We start from the raw sequence: 21,246 nt of genomic DNA, 5'->3' as shown, positions 1-21,246 counted from the left end.
GGGCACAAGATCTGCATTTCACCATTTCCAAGCAGGAGTTTGCTTTTCCCAGCTGTCCCACGCTTCTCTCCGGGTTTGCTTTGCCCTGGGATGAGGAGGAGGCTCTGGGGCTCGAGCTTCCTCCTCCAGGTTCTTCACCCTCCAACACCTCCAGTGCTTCAATTACCAGGACTTTTAAATCTGAGTTTTAAAGCCTGTCTGTGAATCTCTCCCTTGTCCTGCTGCCTTTTAATTAACTCATCCCCACTGCTGGTTTTTATTAAGAGCTCTGATCCGTTATTAATTAACACACTGTGCGCTATGGTGAGCAGGTTGGTATCAAAGATGCCTTGGAAGATGAAAGTGTTTACTACTGAGAAACAAAATAATTAAGGCAAAAGTTGTGTTTTCATCTGCCAGCAACAAGCAGAATCCCATCAGTGGGGATGGGATTTTTTAAAATTTTATTTTTTCTAAAACAAACTAGACAAGTGTAATAGGGGAACTGTGGTTAAAGGGGGCAGTTTTGGTCTGGCTGTAGATACCTGAGACTGTGCCGATGCTCTTTGCTGTGCTCTCCCCTGACATTTCCCTGTCCTCCTCTGAAGGCCCCTTTGTCCTCTGTTCTCTGGCACAGGTGGGCTCTGCATTGCCCAGTCCCTGAAGATCCCCCAGGACCGCAAGGACAAGAGCATCGACTTCGATAAAATCATCCGGCAGCTGCTGGAGACGCCCAACGCCAGGGCCATCGTCATCTTCGCCAACGACGAGGACATCAGGTAAGGCTGGCTGGGACAGCCGTCCCTCTGGGCTCTGGGAGAGCCAGGAGAGCCAGGCAGGGAAAGCTCTGTGCTGGGAACCACCTGGGGAGCTGGAGCTGGGAATGTGGGGAGCTGGGAACGTGGGGAGCTGGGAACGTGGGGAGCTGGGAACGTGGGGAGTTGGGAACGTGGGGAGCTGGAAACGTGGGGCTGGGAACGTGGGGAGCTGGGAATGTGGGGAGTTGGGAACGTGGGGAGCTGGAAACGTGGGGCTGGGAACGTGGGGAGCTGGGAATGTGGGGAGTTGGGAACGTGGGGAGCTGGAAACGTGGGGCTGGGAACGTGGGGAGCTGGGAACGTGGGGAGCTGGGAACGTGGGGAGCTGGGAACGTGGGGAGCTGGGAATGTGGGGAGCTGGGAATGTGGGGAGTTGGGAACGTGGGGAGCTGGGAATGTGGGGAGTTGGGAATGTGGGGAGCTGGGAATGTGGGGAGTTGGGAACGTGGGGAGCTGGGAATGTGGGGAGTTGGGAACATGGGGCTGGGAATGTTGGGAACGTGGGGAGCTGGGAATGTGGGGAGCTGGGAACGTTGGGAATGTGGGGAGCTGGGAACCTGGGGAGCTGGGAATGTCGAGTTGGGAATGTCGAGTTGTGAATGTTGGGAACGTGGGGCTGGGAATGTTGGGAGCTGGGAACATGGGGAGTTGGGAATGTTGGGAACGTGGGGAGCTGGAGCTGGGAATGTGGAGTTGGGAATGTTGGGAATGTGGAGTTTGGAATGTGGGGAAGCACCAGGGGGAAGCACAAGGCTGCTGCTGCCCTGGCTCATGGGGTGCCCAGGCTGTGCTGGAGGGACAGGAATGGGATCTGGGAGCTTTTCCTGCCATGGTGTTGGGTGGCAGAGTGACCTCTCCTCTCAGAGGAATTCAGGACACGCCCCCTCCTCCAGGCTCATTCTACTTTGTGTAATTCATTAATTCAGTCTATTTTATGGCAAATGAAAGTTAATGGTGATAAAGTGACTCAGATGCTCAAGGTTAAACCACATGGAATGGGCTCATAAAATAACACAAAGAATATTTTGTATTTCATTACACACTTGCGTATTCTGGGTCCAGAATTTGAAATTAGCTTAAAATTGTGATGGAATCATCAATTGCTAAGGCCTGGTCCCACAAAACAAGACAAATAGAATTTAGGGAAAAGTTTTGGCAAAGCCAATGGAAAAACTCTGAGTTTTAGTGGAATCAATAGCTCAGTCATGGGGTGAATTTAAAGAGAAGTCTGGTGCTGCATGGATGATGGGATGGTTTGGGTTGGGAAGGACTTTTGAAGACCATCCAGTTCCATGTTTCCCTGGGCCAGGCTGCTGAGAGCCCTGCAGTGCAGAGTGTCCCAAGCCCCTGAGCTCTGCTGGGCTCAGCAGTGTGCTGTTCTGTTCAGCACAGCCCCAGGAGGAGACCCCAGGGCTCCTGGAGCCCAGCCGTTCTGCCATTGCCACAGCCCTGTCCCAGAGCAGCCCCACGTTTCCATCAGAGCCCAACACAATCCAACAACCCGTTCCTCTCCACAGGCAGATCCTGGCGGCCGCCAAGAGGGCAGATCAGGTGGGACATTTCCTGTGGGTGGGCTCGGACACCTGGGGCTCCAAGGTGAGCCCGCTGCTGCAGCAGGAGGACGTGGCCGAGGGAGCCATCACCATCCTGCCCAAGAGAGCCACCATCGAGGGTAAGAGCCTGTCCTGGCCCTCCTCCCGAGGGTTTGGGGGTAAACCTGGGGACACAAGCAGTGTCAGCTCTTTGGGGTTGGTCTCCTGGTCTGTCCCTGAGTGTCCCTGTTCCTCCCGTGGGAGCTCGGGGCTGTTTCCAGCTGCTTGTCAGAGCCCTGATTTCAGGGCTTGGGAGGGTGGCACAGGGCTTTATCCCTGGAAAGAGAACCCCAGCTGATCTGAAGCTCTCACACGTACAGGGGAGGGGGAATCTTGTGGGTTCCTCTCTGAAGCAGAGAAGTTTTCTACTGAAGAACTAAAACTTCATTTTTCCATCAGTGGTTTCCATTTAAGCTCAGTTTCACTTTTATTTCAGATCAAGCACTGTATTTATCTATTGTGTGCTTTAGAAATATCCACACTTGTACAGATGTGTGCATATGGTGAATTTTGGGAAATTTGTTTTGCTTAATCCTTTGTTTCTCAGCTTCCCTTGTGCTCTGAAGTGTTTGCTGTCTAATCTCACCTCGAATTGTTTATTCTGTTGTGGGTAAAGGTGCTTTAGCATCCTCATGGCTTTCTCTGGGCACCATGGAGGTTGGTCAGGGTCTGTGTTCTCTGGAATATGGAGGGAAAGTTGTGTCCAGTTGTTTCACTGAGCAGAGACACCCAACTCCTCTGCTGGCCCTGTCCTCCAGCACGCTGCCCACACTGAAATGGGTTCTGATGTCTTCACTCCCTGCAAAACCAAGTATTTGCATTTTTCCTGTGCCTGCACTCCCTGCTCATCAGTTATTCCTCTCAGGTAGATCATCTGCTCCATTCTTTTACATTTTTAACCCCCTGAGGCACTCTTGGATGTTATTTCTCCGTAAATACAGAAAGTTGACAGACAATGAAGTGGTTTGTTTCAGAAAACCAGGATATTTTAATAAGCTTTTCACACTGTCTGTATTCATCCCTGAGGGTTTTTGACACAGAAACAAAAATTTTGTCAACAGTACACAGAAACAAAAACTTTCACGTTTGTTTGTTTTGAAATATTTTCCTTTTACGTTGCACATTAAACCCCTCGTGGGAAGCAGGAGGGGGTTCTGGATGCAGTGAGTGAGGATGGCAGAGTGGGAGAGTTCAGGTGGAGAAAGTCAGTTAAATTAGAATTATGAATATCGGTGTATCTGGTGCATTTACAAAAACAAATTGTGTTTACTGAGCCTGCAGAACTGTCCTTGTTCAGTGACTCTGTTAGAGAGCTGCACTCTGCTCCCGTGGCCAGCTTGGCTGGGGGATTGCTGTGCTGCCCAAATTACATTTAGATCAAACACACAGATGTGTGTAGAGGTGTCCTCCAGGAGCAGCCAGGGGCTGTGTGCTGTGTCCCAAGGGAAGGGGAGCCTGGGGCAGCACTGGCAGCTGTGCCTGGGGCAGGAGAGAGCAGAGGGCTCTCCCTGTGCCCTGCCCAGCCTGGGCTGCTCCTGCCCTGCCCTGCCATCCCTGTTTGCCATCTGTCTGTGCCATCTGCTGCTGCTGGCACGGCTGCAGGGCTGCCCAGGGGAGCAGGGCTCGTCCCAGCGCTGCTGGAGCACTTTGCAGCTGCCGGGTTCCCCTCTCAGGCTGATCCCTTTTCTGGCTCGTTCTCCAGGAGAACAGGCACTGAACGTGTCAGGGATCCTCGGGCTTTGCTGGTTCCATGCCCAGGGAGGCCCTTCTCCCTCTGGGCTGCTGCCTGCCTCGTGCTCGGGCTGCTGCAGCTTGTTCTGCTTTCTGTTGTTTCCATTTCATTTGGCCACCAGCCCCAGAGAAAGGGATTCGATGTTTTAATGTCATTCTTTCATCATCCAGAAGCGAACATCTGCTTCCTAAAATTCACCAACGCCTTGCTTTTGGTGAGGGCATAAAAAGAAATAAAGCACCTTGATTTTCCCTGCAAACTGAAGGAGACAAACTGCAGGAGCAGGCTGGAGCTCAGTGCCCTGAGCAGATCCCAGCCCTGCAGGGTCCTGGGGCTCCAGGGACTCAGTTCCCACTGGATTTAGTGAGAACTCTGGGCTAGAGTCATGAATGAGGGGGCTGCCCTTGTTTTACTCCCCAAAAGCATCTCTTCTTTTTTTTCCCTTTCCTTTTATCTGTCTTAAGTACTATTTGGAATATGTTGGAGGGAGATCCCTAAGAAACCCTGCTGGAAGCAGAGAGGGCTCTGCAGCTCACGTGCCTTGACCTCAATATTGAGTCTGCCTCTTGGCACAGTAAAGAGAATAATGTTTGGCAAATCAGCCAGGGAACCTTCAGCTGCACCCAAAGTGGATGTGCCCCTGAGTTCAAGGGTGTGTGGCACACTTTGGATTAGCAGGGTTTTGTCTGCAGAGCTGTTGGTCACATGAGTTATAAACTGAAACACTCATTTCACAGGAAAAAAAGCGTTTTTCAGATTGTTCTTCACCCCCAGCTGTGACTTCAGATCAAAATACAGGTGTGAAGTGCAGGTGTGCTGTGGTTTCACACCTCTGGACACAGGTAGCAGCTGAAGTTCCTGCTTTTCTGACAGTGGGAATATCCCAGCAGCCTGTGACTCCAGAGGGGCCTGAAGGGTTTGGCTTTTTGTAGGATCAGGCCCCAGATCCACAGTTATTTGTCTTGGTACTTGATGTCACTCTTGGGACAGAATTTTCTTTGCCACAGTCCCATGGGGGGGATTTAGGAAATCACTGGATGAACTGAATTCATTCATCTTAAGTCAGTCTTAATATAGCCTGATTGTGTTTGATGTAATTATGCTGAAAGGATAAAGTTGCATTTTATTTGCATAATTGCAGTAGACAGAGAAGTGCACATGAAAGAGGAATCACTCTGTGGCACGAACACGCTCCAGTGCCAGCCCAGCCAGGTACAGGAGGCTTGGAGAGGCTTCCAGAGTGTGAAAAACCAGGTTCACATCATTTTATAGAATTTAAAAGTTTAATAAAAAACCCAATTAGGAGATCAAAATAAAGTATACAGATATGGCCGGGTGTCTCTGCATTCAGCCAGGAGAGCACACCTCACTGACAAAGGATTGTCCCTTAAAAACAGAACCCTGCTACATATCCATAAATTCTCACACATATTCAGACATTCTTCTGAGGATCTTTGTTCTTCTGTTTAGTTTTCTCTTGCCCCCTTCCCAATAGATCAATCTTCTTGGTGCCATCGAGATTTACATTCCCTGATACCAGAAATGCAATAAATTCCTCCCCCAGAGTTCTGGTCACTGCTGTCTTCATCTGGATAAGAGTGTTTACAAAAGGAAAAAAAGTCTCCAGCTATCTTTGTCAGCCTTTGGGTTATACAGACAAAAGCAGTTTTTGTTTTAATGCTATGTTATAGCTTAACATACATGTATTATAGCACTATTTCTAAGTTTCATCAATAACAGAAATAAAGAAAACTTTATTAATACAACAAAAATTTCCATTCTTATATGCATAATATTCATTTTAATATTTGTGAATAGCCAACAATATAAAATGTGTCTATAATAAGAGGAAGAAGAGGAGATTGTTTTTATTTCTTTTTGTGTTTATTTCTGTTTGCATTTATTTCTGTTTGTCCCTGGTGGAGCAGCAGTGGTAGCAGGATGTTGTGCCCTGCCCTTGGTGCTCAGAGCTGTCCCAGGCTGGGCTGTGCCAGCCCCTCCTGACACCAGGGGAGGCTCCCAAGCCTCATCCCGAGCCCAGGAATTGTTTTCCTGTGCAGAACTGGTCAGGCTGGCCCTGGGAGCAGAGCTTGCAGTGGGGCTCTGGGCTTCCTCTCACCTTTGTGTCTGCATGTTCCTTTCCCAGGTGTGTGTGCTCGGACAGCAGCTCCAGGGAGCTGGAACCACGGAGGGGAGCAGCTGGAGGAGAAACACAGAGGATCATACAGAGATTCGATCTGAATTATTTAGAAAGTCTGGCAAAAGCTTTGCTGATGTGGAGAAAAACAGTCTTTACTGTCTGAGCTTGGAATTGATGAAGCTGAACAGTGGGATTCAAATAGATTTCAGATTAATGATTCAATTCCAGAGGCTGTGGATGAGGCTGGAGTTTGTGAAGCTCTGGGCAAGAAGGTTGAGGCATAGCTCAAATCCAGCACAGGGATGAGCCTATACATTTTAAAATAGAAAAACTGCAACCCCTGCAAACCAACAAAACTGTCCCTGGAATTTCCAGTTATTTGTCTTCCAAAGAGATGGTGAATCCTGTTCTGTTTTCATTCCCAGCAAGAGCTGCTTTGCTCCCTTTTTTGTTTGGGCAGTATGAACTTGGGATGAAACAATGAAAGAGTGAGAATGAAAACCCCTCCCTGTTCAGGGGCTCTGAAGTGTTTTACCCTCACAGCCCCAGTGTGGCACAGGGAAGGAGCTCAGGGTTCATTTTTCCCTGGAATATTCCCTGGGAATGAAGAGCTGCCCACAGCCCTGCCTGTCCCTCGAGGGAGCAGGAGATCAGTGTATAATCCAAAATAATACTTGTAAAATGCTTCCCTTTCTTTGTTTGTGTTTGTTTCCAGCCTGGTGCAGGGGCTTTTCCAGCTCTCTGTTGTTCTCCAGCTTTCTCTGTGTCCCTGGGGTGTGAGCCATGTGCTTTGAGAACATCCTGCTCTCCTGCCCTGCGCTGTTTTCCTTGCTGCTCCCTGAAGGGTTCCAGCTCTGAGTCTGTCCCTGCTGTCCCCAGGACACGGGGCTGTGGCACCAGGGCTGCAGGTAAATGTCTGCTCCAGAATGGGGTGTGCTGGGGCCAGAGCCCCCAGAGGGATCCTGCTGGAAATGCTGGAGAGCAGGGCCCAGGGAATTGCCCGTTCCCTGTGGAATTGCAGGGCTGGAGGCAGAGCTGGGGTCTCACGAGGACCTTTCCTCCCTGCTCAGGACATTCTGCATCCTGCTGGAGTCACCCCTGGCTGCTCCCTGCGGCTGTGTGAGGGGTGATGGCTCCAGAGGATTAAAGAGAATTATCTGCCACTTGTCAGTGCAGGACACAGCCCATAACCAGCAGGGCATTAACAAGAAATCCTGTCCCAAATGGGGTTTGAACCAAATGATTCTGCTGCTGCTTCCCAGCACAGAAATGAGGTGGGAAGTTCTAATTGGACCATAAAGAACTGCTGGAAAAATGAGATTTAGGAGCTTTCTCTGGGGCCCTTGAAGTGAAAGGAGCTGCTCAGGCAGCCCCAGCAGATCTGGCAGTGCCAGAACCAGATCCCTGCTGCATTGTTCATCGTGTGTGGCTCCAGGGCTGTGGGGTGGGCACTGCTCCCCGGGCTCTGCTGCCATTGTCCCTTTGATGAGCACATCCAGCTGTGATTCCAGGACCCTGGAGGTGCTGTGGGTGTTCTCAGGGATGAGTGCATGCAGGCACACAGGGAGGGCTGATCAGCCCCAGACAGCACACAGCCACTGATGCCCTTCAGATGGATTGATGCTTTTGGGGTACCCTGGCTTGCACCCCCTCAAGATCAGTTTTCCTCTGGCTGACGTGACATGGGAGCTGTCAGCTGGATGTGTTTGGGCAGAGCATTTCCAGCACAAAGGAAGGACTGCAGTTTTAGAAAGCTGCTGTTTGTGTGTGGCAGCCCCAGGGCCCCCCCAGGCCTCTCCTGCAGGAGGCTCTGATGGGTGCAGAGTGATGCAGGTTCATTCCAGGGTCGTGTGTTTGTGGTGGCTGTGTCCTGTCTGAGCAGCTGGTCCCAGCCTGGCTCTGCCCATGGGCACCCAGAGCATCCCAGGAAAGCTCCCTGCAGGCTCCAGCCCCTCTGCTGGGGCTCCACACCCCCAGAGCCAGCAGGAGTGTGTTCCTGGCACCGCTGGCTGAGGCAGGCTCAGGCACACACAGCAATGTGCTCATTTTAGGAAGTGAGCAGAGGTTTAAAAGGCTTTTCTTGTTTGTTTCCCTGCATTTTTGTCTTCTGGTGTGTGCAGTTAATGCTTCACTGATTACAGGCTTTGGGAAAGAGCAGTTTAGGAAATAATACACAGAATAATACACATAATTTCCTTAAAGATGATACAATGAATGCAGAAATGCCCACTTCACTCTGCTGGGTTTTCAGGTCTGCTCCAGGAGCGTGTTTTTGTTCTGCTGACCCAACTGCATGACAAAGGCATGGAGAAGGATTTTGGAAAAGCTGCTCCGGGCAGCCCTGTGCTCCTCGGAAACGGGGATGGATGATGGATGGAATCCATGGATGGATGATGGATGGAATCCATGGATGGATGGATGGATGGATGATGGATGGATGGATGATGGATGGATGGATGATGGATGGAGGGATGATGGATGGAGGGATGATGGAGGGATGATGGATGGATGGATGATGGATGGATGATGGATGGATGGATGGATGATGGATGATGGATGGATGATGGTTGGATGGATGGATGGATGATGGATGGATGGATGGATGGATGGATGGATGATGGATGGATGATGGATGGATGGATGGATGATGGATGGATGATGGAGGGATGGATGATGGATGGATGGATGATGGATGGATGGATGATGGATGGAGGGATGATGGAGGGATGATGGATGGATGGATGATGGATGATGGATGGATGATGGATGGATGGATGGATGGATGGATGATGGATGGATGATGGATGGATGGATGGATGGATGGATGATGGATGGATGATGGATGATGGATGGATGGATGGATGGATGGATGGATGATGGATGGATGATGGATGATGGATGGATGGATGATGGATGGATGGATGGATGGATGGATGATGGATGGATGATGGATGATGGATGGATGGATGATGGATGGATGGATGGATGATGGATGATGGATGGATGGATGATGGATGGATGATGGATGGATGAACGATGGATGATGGATGGATGATGGATGATGGATGGATGATGGATGGATGGAGGGGATGGATGATGGATGGATGGATGATGGATGGATGGATGATGGATGGATGGATGGATGATGGATGGATGGATGATGGATGATGGAGGGATGATGGATGGATGATGGATGGATGGATGATGGATGGATGGATGATGGATGGATGGATGATGGATGGATGATGGTTGGATGATGGATAGGAAGATGATGGATGGATGATGGATGGATGATGGATGGATGATGGATGATGGATGGATGATGGATGGATGGATGGAGGGGATGGATGATGGATGGATGGATGATGGATGGATGGATGGATGGATGGATGGATGGATGGATGATGGATGGATGATGGATGGATGATGGATGATGGATGATGGATGGATGGATGGATGATGGATGGATGATGGATGATGGATGGATGGATGGATGATGGATGGATGATGGATGATGGATGATGGATGATGGATGGATGGATGATGGATGGATGATGGATGGATGGATGGATGGATGGATGGATGGATGGATGGATGGATGGATGGGCTGGGTCTCCTGCTGAGGCTGGAGAAGCACAACCCTCCTGTCTCCTATGGAAGTGCAGGGTGCTGGGGAGCTGCCCTGGGAAGATCCTGCTGTGTGCAGCTGAAGGGAAAGGCCTGGGAAGCAGAGCTCAGGCTTTATTTCCATTCCATCTGAAGGGAATCCCCTTGTTTCTGTCAGCCCTGGTGGAACCTCACCCTCCCAGCCTTGGCACCTGTGGCTCTCCTCCCACCAGCACAGTGCTGAGGTGATTTACCTCAGGTGAATTCCCTCAGGGTATCTAACAGAGAATGCCAGGAAAACTGAGGTTCTCCTGATGCAATGGAGAAAAATGCAGCAGGAAAAAGGTGCAGGAAAGCCCTGCCAGAGGGCTGAGTGGGCTCTGCAGGGGCTGCTCCTGGTGTGTCCCACCCTCCAAAGGTAACTGTGTGACAGCTGCTGAGAAAGAAGAGTCAGGGGCCTCAAGTTGATTACTGCTGCTGTAATTGCTTGTGAATAATGATGAGGCCTAATGAGAGGCAGTGTGTGCTGCCACAGTGGTGATGAGCACCACTGACACCTCCTGAGCAGCTGGGGATCCCTGCAGGGACACCAGGCTGCCTCTGCTCCTTCCCTCTCCTGTCCTGTGGGTGCTCACGGTGCTCACCCTTGCAGAGGAGCCCCCCCAAAACACTGAATTTCCTGAAGGAAGGGCCCTGCCAGCATCGAGTCCTGGGTGGAAGGAAGAAATCCTTCTCATCTTCCTTTTCAACCTCAGCTGTTTGCTTCTCTGCTTGTTACTGCTTCCCCTAGCACGAACTTCCAAAGGAGAATATTCCAGATCTAATGGGATGAGTTGGTTTTTTGGCTGGCTTTGGGCAGGTTTGTTGTACCAAAGCAGGAAGAGGGGAAGCCACGATGGCTGGGGCTGCTCTGCTGCTGCTGGGGCTGAGGCAGAGCTCTTCAGCTTCTCACAGCCACTTCCAGGCACCCAGCCCTGCTCAGGTATTTGTCTGTCCCATTCCTGGCCAGGTTTGCACTGAGCACCTCCTTTACCCAGGCCCAAGTGCATGATTTAGTAAAATACTGCAGCAACTTATCAAATTGGTTTGCTTTATCTAAAAAACCTGAAATCTAAACCACACCTGAACTGTCTTTGACCTCCTCAGAATTTAAATGATATTTTTAGTTCTGGCAGTTATTTGAAATGCTGATGTGTCAGTCCCACAGAGGGAATACTTGTCTCGAGTATTGCCACTTGAAATTTTGGGAAGCCACACAGATGTTCATCTCCTCATTATGGAAATAATGTATTTGGTTAATGTGTTGGTATGAAGAGAGGGGAATACAAATTATCTTGCAACTTGAGAGCCATTTAAAAGTTTGCTGGTATTGAGGCAGCCTCAGGCATCTCTCCCCAGCACCTCGGGGTGGCTCTGCCAGGGCAGCTGTGGGCTCAGGGGGCTGCTGGATGTTGATGCTCTTGGAAACCCACCTGCTGCTCCTCGGGGGGCTCCAGGGCAGGAACTGGCCACAGGACTCGTGGGGCTGGCCAGGGCTGGCCAGGAGCCCAGGGGGAGCGCTGGGGAGGGATGAAACAGAGGGAAGAGCCGTGCTGGGATCAGGGATGGGTGCACAGAGCGTGCCGTGCTCCTGGAATCCTTCAGTGGCCTGGAGATGGATCCTGCCTCCCCCGGAGGTGCAGGGAGTGCTGTGGCTGCTCCTGTGCAGCACTTGCAGGTTTGGCAGCCCCAGCAACCCCAGTTTGGTTTCTGAGCTGGGTTTGCTGTGGTCCCTTGCTCAGAGGGCGCAGGGCTGGGCAGCCTCAGCCCAGCAGAGCGTGGGGAGGAGGGAGGGAAGAGCAATTCCCTCCCCACGCTCTCCTCCCTGCACACACTGCCATTGTTCAGGCTGCCTCAGCACCAGGAAACCAGCTGCCAACCTGCAAGGAGCTTCTGCTTCCTAAGAGGAGCTAAGGAAAAAAGGGAAGGATGTGATGAGGGTGTTGGGTTCTACTTTGAGTGAGATGAGGTTGCTCAGGGAGAAGAAAAGCCCTGGGCAGATCTTAGAGCCCCTTCCTTCACCTGAGGGGGGCTGCAGGAAGGCTGGGGAGGGATTTTGCACAGGAGCAGGGGGAATGGCCTGTGAAGGAGGAGGGGAGGTTTAAATTGGATACTGGGGAGAAATTCCCTGGCAGGGTGGAGAGCCCTGGCACAGATTCCCAGAGCAGCTGGGGCTGTCCCTGGATCCCTGGCAGTGCCCAAGGCCAGGCTGGACATTGGGGCTGGACACTGGGACAGGGGGAGGTGTCCCTGCCATGGCAGGGGGGCACTGGGGGGGCTCTGGGGTCTCTCCCAGTTTCCTTGGACATGTCTGTGTGGAGCCAGCAGGAGGTGGGCAGTGTCTGCAGGGCCAGAGCTGTGCCTGGCCACCCCTGAAGCTCCCTGGCCACAGCTGCTGTGTCCCCCAGCAGGGTCCCTGGGCCAGCAGTGGGGCTGGGGGTGCCTGGGGGCTCTGGGGTGTCTCAGGGCAGCTGGCACAGAGCTGGGGACACTGCAGTGGCTGCTGTTGACATGGAAACACTGCAGAGAGGCACAGGGAGAAAATCAGCTCTGGGTGGGAAGGACTCAGTGCTGGGCAGAGCAGCCCCTTGCATTTCCATTTTAGTATAATTCTTTATTAGAATTTCAACCTGTTGAGCCTCTCCAGGAGTTGCTGCAGTCGCTGCATCCCAGCAGAGAGGGATTTCTGTATTTTCACCCTGATTTAAATGATGCAGGTGGGTGACTGGGGTTTAACTGCTCTGGAGGAGATGCTCAGAGCGTTTTTCAGTGGCTGCTGTGCAGGGAGCAAAAGCTCTCTCATGTTCTGCATTTACACTGCTGGCTCTCAGCTTCTGCTGCTCTGCATTATTAAAATGGAACAGGCCATCTGTGGAGCAGCTTCTGGTCAAGGAGTGGGAAGCAGGAACTTGGGGAATTGGAGGAAGAAACTTCCAGTGGGTTGGGAAGGACCCAAATCCCCTCCAGTGCCCCCCAGCCATGGCAGGGACACCTCCCCCTGTCCCAGTGTCCAGCCTGGCCCTGGGCACTGCCAGGGACCCAGGGGCAGCCCCAGCTGCTCTGTTACTTGATAAACAGCTTTTGTAAAAGCTTTTAGCTCATCCTAGGTGTGAGGAGAAGGATTTTTTCACAGATAAAGGTCCTGGCAAAACGAATTTCCCATTTCCAATAAGGGAGAGCAGGAAGGATGAATTCCTGGCAGAATTCTGCTCCAGGAGGCGTTGCTGAAGCTGAGTGGTGTGGCTGTGGTGCTGCTGCTGGTTCCAGCAGGCACCCCCTGCTCCCTGCAGCTCTCAGGGGATTGTTCCTCCTGCAGCCAGAGAAGGGAGAGTTCAGCTGAGCTCTGTAACCAGCCCTGTGCCAGCCTGGGAATTCCCTCTGGGGCTGAAAATGCAGAATTTGGGTGGTCTCTGGAGCCCGGGGCTCTCAGAGCATCCTTGGCAGCTCCAGCTTTGGATCTGTCCTTTTGTGGCTCATGAACAAAGGGAGAAAGGGGAAAATGCCACAGCTGGAGGGGGATCCCAGGGAAGGAGCAGAATCCCGGGATGGGGCTCAGGTCAGCCCCTGGTGTATCTGGAGGAGGATCCCAGGGAAGGAACAGAATCCCAGGATGCTGCAGCAGGGATCCCCAGCCGAGCTGCTGCCCCCAACATGGAAACAGAGACAAACTCAGGGCTTGTGCTGCTGGTGCTGGTACCCAGGGGGAGAATGAGGGCTGTGAAATGTGAATAATGAATAATAACACAGTTGTGTGTTAACCTTTCCCTGACAGGGCTGCCTCAGACAGCTCCTGGGCCGTGATCTCACTGCCCTGGCAGCTGCATCGTTTCATGGTGAGAACCAGGATGCTCAGCCAATATTTATCTATTTCCCCAACAGAACTTTACAGCCCAAAATCCCAGACTGAGCCCGAGTGGAACTTCCTCTGTATGTGATTTATGTCACAGATATAAAAAGTCAAATGTGGCAGCACCTAAAATACCCTTTTGCACAGTTAGAATCAGCAACTATTGAAAAAGAAAACAGCTGCAAAGCACTTTTCTGGCACGATGGAAGTTAATGAAATTATTTATTTTATGGTCTTTTTGCCAAGAAAGAAGGTCAAAAAAATGTCTGTAGATTGTCTTAATACCACCCCATAGTGTGTGGTTGGGCAGCAGTATAAAATCTGCAGAGAGATCCTAAAATTGATCCTGTCATTCCCCACCTAATGCTTTTATCCCAGATTTAATCCCAGTAAATGAAACTGCTTTGGGTTAAATGCTTGGAAAATTGGAAAAGTGTTTGAGTAGCTGCTTTCAACTCATTTGGCATCAATAATTCTAGCAGGTGATGATTTACTGTGTGGGTAAATAACGGGCTGTCAGTAGTGTGGGCATCCCTCGGACTAAATAGGAGAATAAAAATATCATAAACTGATCAAATCCCTGCTGGAGTGAAATTGGGTCAATATGTTGGATTTGCTCTCACCTGGGCTGACAATGAGAGCGCTTCAGGCACATGGGAAATGCAGTGGGTCAATAATTTTGTGGTTTAATTAGGCTTAATGATTTTCCTTATTAAATAACCCCTGAGCCCCTGAAGTCCCTCGTGACACGTGAAAGGGATGGTTTGCAGCGTGTGCTGGTGAAACGGCCAACCAGAGGTGAAAAGGTCCCCCCAAACTCCTGCTGTGCTGCTGCTGCTGGCACCTGGGGCTCAGGAGCCCTCCCTGCTGCTCCTGGGCTCAGGAGCCCTCCCTGCTGCTCTTGGGATCACAATCCATCCCTGCTGCTCCTGGGCTCAGGAGCCCTCCCTGCTGCTCTTGGGATCACAATTCACAATCCATCCCTGCTGCTCCTGGGCTCAGGAGCCATCCCTGCTGCTCTTGGGATCACAATCCACCCCTGCTGCTCTTGGGATCACAATTCACAATCCATCCCTGCTGCTCCTGGGCTCAGGAACCATCCCTGCTGCTCTTGGGATCACAATCCATCCCTGCTGCTCCTGAGCTCACCAGCCCTTCCTGCTGCTCTTGGGATCACAATCCATCCCTGCTGCTCTTGGGATCACAATTCACAATCCATCCCTGCTGCTCTTGGGATCACAATCCATCCCTGCTGCTCTTGCTGGAGCTGCTGGGAGCTTCCCTGGCTGCTGCCAGCCCAGCGCTGCATCCCCTGAGTTCATCTCTGTTCCACAGGCTGTGCTTCTCCTGGGTGCCCCTGTCTGTCTCCTGCAGCCCATCCTGTCCCTGGCTGTGCTCCTGATTCCCAGTGACAATCCCCTGTCCCCAGGTGTGCTCCTGATTCCCAGTGACAATCCCCTGTCCCCAGGTGTGCTCCTGGCTCCCAGTGACAATCCCCTGTCCCCAGGTGTGCTCCTGGCTCCCAGTGACAATCCCCTGTCCCCAGGTGTGCTCCTGGCTCCCAGTGACAATCCCCTGTCCCCAGGTGTGCTCCTGGCTCTCCTGGTGACAGATCCAGCTCCCTGTGTCCCCAGGTGTGCTCCTGGCTCTCCTGGTGACAGATCCAGCTCCCTGTGTCTCCAGGTGCCCGTGGCAGAGCTCCAGGCTGCTTTGGCCTCCTGGGCACGAGCAGTTGCCAGCATTCAGGGACTGAGCCCTGCACTCCCAGCCAGAAGGGCACTGCAGGGGGGCAGGGGCAGGTTCGTGGCAGAAATCGAACATTTGGGGTTTGGAGTGGGGCAAGCACAGCCCTGGGTCAGAGGGTTTCTTTTCTGGCTGGAAATGGAGAGGCTCCATTCCTGCTGGTGCTGTGCCTGTGCCTCACCTGGGCTGTCCCAGCTCCTCCACAGGCTTTGGGATCCTGTCCCTGTCCCTTTCCCCCACTCCCCCCTCCACGCCTCCCCTTTTCCCCTCTGTCTCATCACAATGTAGTTCTTGTACGTGTTTATCCTGTGCTGGAAAATGAATGAACCCTTTAGGTAGTATCATCTTTCTACGTGTAAAAATAATGGTTTAATCAAATCACAGTGATTTGAAGTAATAAGAGATTCATTGTAATTTGGAAAATCTCATAAAAGAACTATTTATATCTCTTAGAGGTATTTGCTGAAAAAGTAATTTGCTAAAGTATGAAATATGGAGAACATTGGGAGATCACTAAATCTTGTCACACCAGTGCAGTGCTCAGTCACGAACAGGGGTGAGAAGCGATTCTTCCTGCTTTTGCATTTAAGCATCATCCAGTGCTTTTTGTTGAGTTATCAAATTCCCAGAGCCTCTGAACCCAAAACTCTCAAGTTCAGCACTGTGTGTGGGAGTTGTCCTCATGTCTTTGGGTCAGAAAGGTGAAGCAGAGGCTCAGGTCTGCTCTTGGTGCAGGGAACGTTTGCCTTGTTCACCCTGAGTGTTTCTGAGCCAGGCTCATCCCAGAAAGGTCTCTAAAACCAGAGAAGCATTTGAGATTTCCACAGGCACAGAAGGACCTGCAGGACAGCCCTGTGGGAAGTGCACAGCCACTCCTGGCTGCTGAAATAACCCCTGGCAGTGTCCCAGGCCAGGCTGGACGGGGCTGGGGCCAGCCTGGGCTGGTGGGAGGGTCCCTGCCCAGGGCAGGGATGGGGATGGGTGGGATTCAGGGTCCTCCCAGCCCAAACCATTCCAGGACTCCTGTTCCCAGCTGGGAGGGAGGGCAGTTCCAGGCTGGGAGAGGCTCTCCAGGTGTGTGGCAGCAGCATTCCCAGGATGTGCACTGCAGCAGGGGTGGCTGCACAGGACCAGGGAATCACCAGGGATTTGCCCAGCTCTGAGCCCCATCCCCCTGTCACTCTCAGCTTGTCCCCATCCATAGAAAAGAATGGTAAAAAATGCTCCCTTTTTAATAGGGATCCATATTCCTGCCTGCAAATGCAGAGGGATCATTGAACCAATCAATGGGAATGTTATTATTTGTTATTAAATCTGTAAAGGTTTAGAGTAATTCATTTGGAATTCTATTACAGTTTTATCAGGACTCATTGATTTTGCATTATTAAGTTATAGAGCACTTTCCCCAGAGGTCAGTGAATCTGGCACGTGGGGAGGGTTTATTGGGGCTCTTTCCCAGCCATATGGATATTGTAGATCTTAGGACTGGATATCCCCTTTGAAATGCTCTTTTAATTAGGAGGAAAACCAATATACACTGGTTTGCAGGGCAAAGTTTTGGCTGTGTGTCCCTAAAACCTGACTGTTTTCTGAATGCTCTTCTGACCCACCCATGAGAATATTTTCCTTGGGAAATTTCATCCTCTAAATGGCAATCATGGAATCACAGAATGGTTTGGGTAGAGAAATAGTGCTGGCCCTTGTAGAGACTGCACAGCAATGTTCCTAAATCACTAGTTTGTTATTAATTAGCTACAGCAGGTGTCCCAGGAGTTTTAACCAATTATTTACTCCATCTGTGGGAGGCCCAGCTGCAGTCCCTGCCTCAGGATAAACAGAGCAGGGAGAGATGGGGGTCCCTGCCCCCCCAGGATCTCCTTTCCTGCACTTTGATCCATTTTATTTTGGGAAGGTTTCATTTCAAGCTGCAGTCCCCACATGAGGGGCTGGAAAGTCGTGTGGAGCTCACAGAGCACACCCAAGCTCTCAGTAAAACTGCAATCCAGCACTGAGCCTTTATCCCAGCCGGTTTTGGTGGTTTTCTTGCATTTTTCCATGGGTTGCTTGCATGGGTCTCTGGCCTTGGCAGCCTCCTGCTGCCTCTGTTGTAACAGGGACCTACTTCTGACTTTAATAAACTGCACCATGTGCTGGTGAGGCTGCAGTTGAAGTTGTGATTAGCTTTCAGGCTGTTCCTGGAAGGCCTCAGTGCTGCTGTTCCTGGCTGGGCTTTGGAGGTGACGTGGGTCGTGCCCTCTGAGCTCAGGGCAGACTCAGCCCTGGGAAAACACAGGTTACAGCTGGGTCACTGGAGCACAGAGCAGAGAGGATTGACCCCATTCCCAGTTTCCAGTTTCAAAACAGCTGGGTTTGTGCTGGCTCTATTTTTATCCCTGTGGAAGGATTGTTGTGCTGATTTAACCCCGTGGCAGATGGTTTTCCTCAGACTCTGCTGCATCCTGTGCTGTGCCAGCCTGTGTCTCTTTACCCACCTCTTGCAGGAGGGGAATCCTTGGCTGCAGGGCCAGGAACGTTCTCCCTTTCCACGGAGTGTGGACCTGCAGCCCTTTCTGAGTGCAGGGATGCTGCTGCAGCAGGGGTGGTTTGGGCAGTGGGAGCTCCATCCCTGACCCTCCTGTGCAGTGCCAGAGCAGCTGGAGCACCAGGAGTGGGAACACATCCTCTGAGGCTCCCATCCCCAGTGGGCTGGCAGATCATTCACCTCCGAGCTCCTCCGGCTGCAGCCAGCATTCACCAGGCCCAGGTTTCAGATTTGGCTGGTTTGAATTCCTCCACGAGTTTCTCAGTAAAAGAGAAAACTGTTTTTGTGCCTGGGCTTGATGTGGGGAGCTGTGGGAGGTTCCCTGAGGAGCAGAGCTCTGCTGCAGCCACAGCCAGGTGAGATCCCTGCACAGAACTCACCCTCTCCCCCTGGGGAGAGCAGCCCCACGCTCCAGAGGGACAGACAGCTTTGGGAAGGTGCAGCTGGGCTGGGAAAGCCTTGGAATCAGCAGGGCTTGGGGTGCCAGGAGCCTGTGACAGGGCTGGAGCAGCATGGCCTGTGGTGGCACCCCGGAGCACAGGTGACAAACAGGTGACAAAGCTGCCCTTGGTCTGTGCCACTGCAGGTTCCTCCTGAGCAGCTGAGTGGCTGCAGCTGCTGCCAGGGAAGAAGGGAAGAAGGCAGGGAAATGAGAGAGGCTGGGTGTGAGCACACAGACACACTAACTCATTTGTGCAGACCTCCTTTGGCAGGAGAGCCCCGCCTGCGGTGGGGAGCAGTGGGGTGTGGGTGCTGTGGAGGGGTGCTGCTGTTCCAGTGAGGATTGGGATGCACAGAGGTGCTGCTGACAGCCTGCTGAGGTGGAGATGCCTCCTCTGGGAGTCTGGGCAGGCCAATAACAAAATCAGTGTCGTGAACTCAGCCCGGTATCAGCTGCACCACATCATTTATTTCCACTCCTTATCAGTACATCTCTAATCCATGCTTTTTCCTTATAACTTTTTTGATCTTGATCTGTTTTACATTTGTCTTGCCCAGTTTTACACCTGGTAGTTAGAGTCATTTTCCTGCAGGATTTCCTCTCTCCCCAGGGTGAGCTGCCGTGGGCAGAGCCGTGTGCTGGGTCCCGAGGGAGGCACTGGGCAGTGTCAGTGCCCAGGCTGCAGCTCCCCAGTGCAGAACAGCCAGGGCTCAGCTGTGCCCTCTCCCCCTGCAGGCTTTGACACCTATTTCACCTCTCGAACCCTGGAGAACAACAGGAGGAACGTGTGGTTTGCAGAGTACTGGGAGGAGAACTTCAACTGCAAGCTGACCATCACTGGCTCCAAGAAGGAGGACACGGACCGAAAATGCACAGGTAACTCACCCTTCCCCTGTGCTGTGCCAGTGTGGGAGCCAGGAATGGTTTTATTTCAGTCAAGGGCAGCTGCAGAGGACTGGTTTGTTTTAGATGGAGGATGGAACCATCTAGGAAGGAATTCTTCCCCTGGCAGGGTGGGCAGGCCCTGGCACAGGTGCCCAGAGCAGCCCCTGGATCCCTGGCAGTGCCCAAGGCCAGGCTGGATGGAGTTTGGAGCTCCTGGGACAGTGGGAGATGTCCCTGCCATGTCTGGGGGGCACTGGGTGATCTACAAGGTCCCTTCCAGCCCAAACCATTCTGGGATTCCTGCTGAGAGCACCCTGGAGGGGTGTTGGGCAGAATGTGCCTCTGTGGCACAGAAACCAGGGCTGAGCTGTCACCTGGTGCCTCTCCCCTTCCCCCCTGCCCCTTTAGATTTCCCAGCAGCAGTTGAAATGTGCAGTGCTGGATAATTGCCCTGAGCTGTGACCACAGATCAGTTCATGGCAGGATTTGTTTTACTCTGATGGAGAATTGAACACTCCCATCCAGAGGAGTGGGGGGAGTTTGGGTGCCAGGGATGGCTCAGCACTCCTGGGCACAGATCCTGGTCCAGAGGAGTGCAGGGACTTTGGGCTGGAGCATTATCCAGTGCCTTGTGTGCTGAGCAGGAGAAATTTAAAAGCTCATCTGCTCTCCCCAGGAAATTCCATGGGATTGATGGGTGGTGCTGGGATAAAGGCTTTTGTCTCTAAGGAGATGTGCTGGCTGAGGCTGGGCCAGGGGGATTCTGTCACTGCAGAGCTGCTGCTGGATCCTGGAGGGCTTTGCCAGGTGACAGTGCAGGGATTTCACTGCACAGGGGCCTCGATGGCATCCTCTGCTGCTCCCAATGCAATATTTACCCTGGCCTGGTGGCTCAGCCCTGGATCTCAGCTGCTTTCACAGAAAGAGCTCGTGTGGAGAAGGTTCAGAGCCCTCGGGTGCTGCGTGTGCAGGTGTGTGGGTACCAGGGAGGATGTTCACCCCTGGTGCAGGGATGTGGCTCTGTGGGGCTGTCCCTGTCCCCAGGCAGGGCTGGCTGATGCTGCTGGGGGTGGATGGACACTGCAGATTTTTGTGCCCCAGCTGCCAAATTCCACCTTGTGCAAACAAGAGCTGCCTGTTTGATACCGTTCCACAATCTTTAAATTAAATCTCTTGTTAATGATGACTATCACCAGGTCCTCAGCAGCACTATTGTGCCAGACCCTTTGAAAATGTGTTTAATTCTTCAGGAGCCCAGGCGCTGTCTGAATTCATCTCGCACGAGCACCGATGGAGTGGGGTTTTGATGTCTGTCTGTGTGAATTATATGCCATAAAAATTGTCCTAGAGACACTATTTATTCATCCTAACACATCCCCTCTGTTGTGGTGATAACAATGAGTGCAGAGGGATAGCTGAAGGAGAGGCACTGGGAACGGGGGACGCGTTAACGCCGCCTGCCTGGAGATGAAGGAGTGTGACCAGGAGTTCTCAAACCTGCTTTTCACTTCTGTCACCTGAAGGAGATGGAAAAAGCTGGATTCTTTCTCTCTGTTCTCAGCACTGTGGGTTTGGAGCCTTTTTCCCTGCCTTTGTTGCAGCGCTGTTCTCCTGTGAGGATGTGCCTGAAGCCGGCCCTGGCTGCTCCGTCTCTCAGAACCAGACTGATGAGCACTTGAGCCTCGAGGAGGAAGGGGGGGTTAAACTGTTTGTCAGCACCTTCAAATAGATCCTTGGGAAGCAAAAAAAAACCTGGTGTCAATAAACTGCTTTTGTGTTTCCTCCTGCTGCTGCCATGCCAAGGCACTCGTTGCCAAGCCGTGGGACAGAAGTGTGTTCTCCTGGAGTCACGTTGTGCTCGAGTGTCCCCGGTGTCAGCTG

General features: G+C 52.0%; 1 protein-coding gene across 3 annotated transcripts in view; it reads left to right on the top strand.

Annotated features, from left to right (window-relative positions):
- GRM7 (glutamate metabotropic receptor 7) overlaps positions 1-21,246 on the top strand; it is a 201,844-nt gene that overhangs the window by 110,048 nt on the left and 70,550 nt on the right. For all 3 annotated transcript variants that reach the window (XM_086845233.1, XM_086845232.1, XM_086845231.1), the window contains exons 3-5: positions 617-758; positions 2,315-2,469; positions 19,216-19,356. In XM_086845233.1, the coding sequence (XP_086701359.1) occupies positions 617-758; positions 2,315-2,469; positions 19,216-19,356 (438 nt within the window). The remainder of the gene's footprint in view (positions 1-616; positions 759-2,314; positions 2,470-19,215; positions 19,357-21,246) is intronic.

Source organism: Cyanistes caeruleus, chromosome 11 (assembly GCF_971803275.1).
Source record: "Cyanistes caeruleus chromosome 11, bCyaCae1.hap1.1, whole genome shotgun sequence".
In the NCBI taxonomy this organism is placed as follows: domain Eukaryota; kingdom Metazoa; phylum Chordata; class Aves; order Passeriformes; family Paridae; genus Cyanistes; species Cyanistes caeruleus.
The sequence above is the reverse complement of the archived record's forward strand: the minus strand, read 5'-3'. Positions and strand labels throughout refer to the sequence as shown.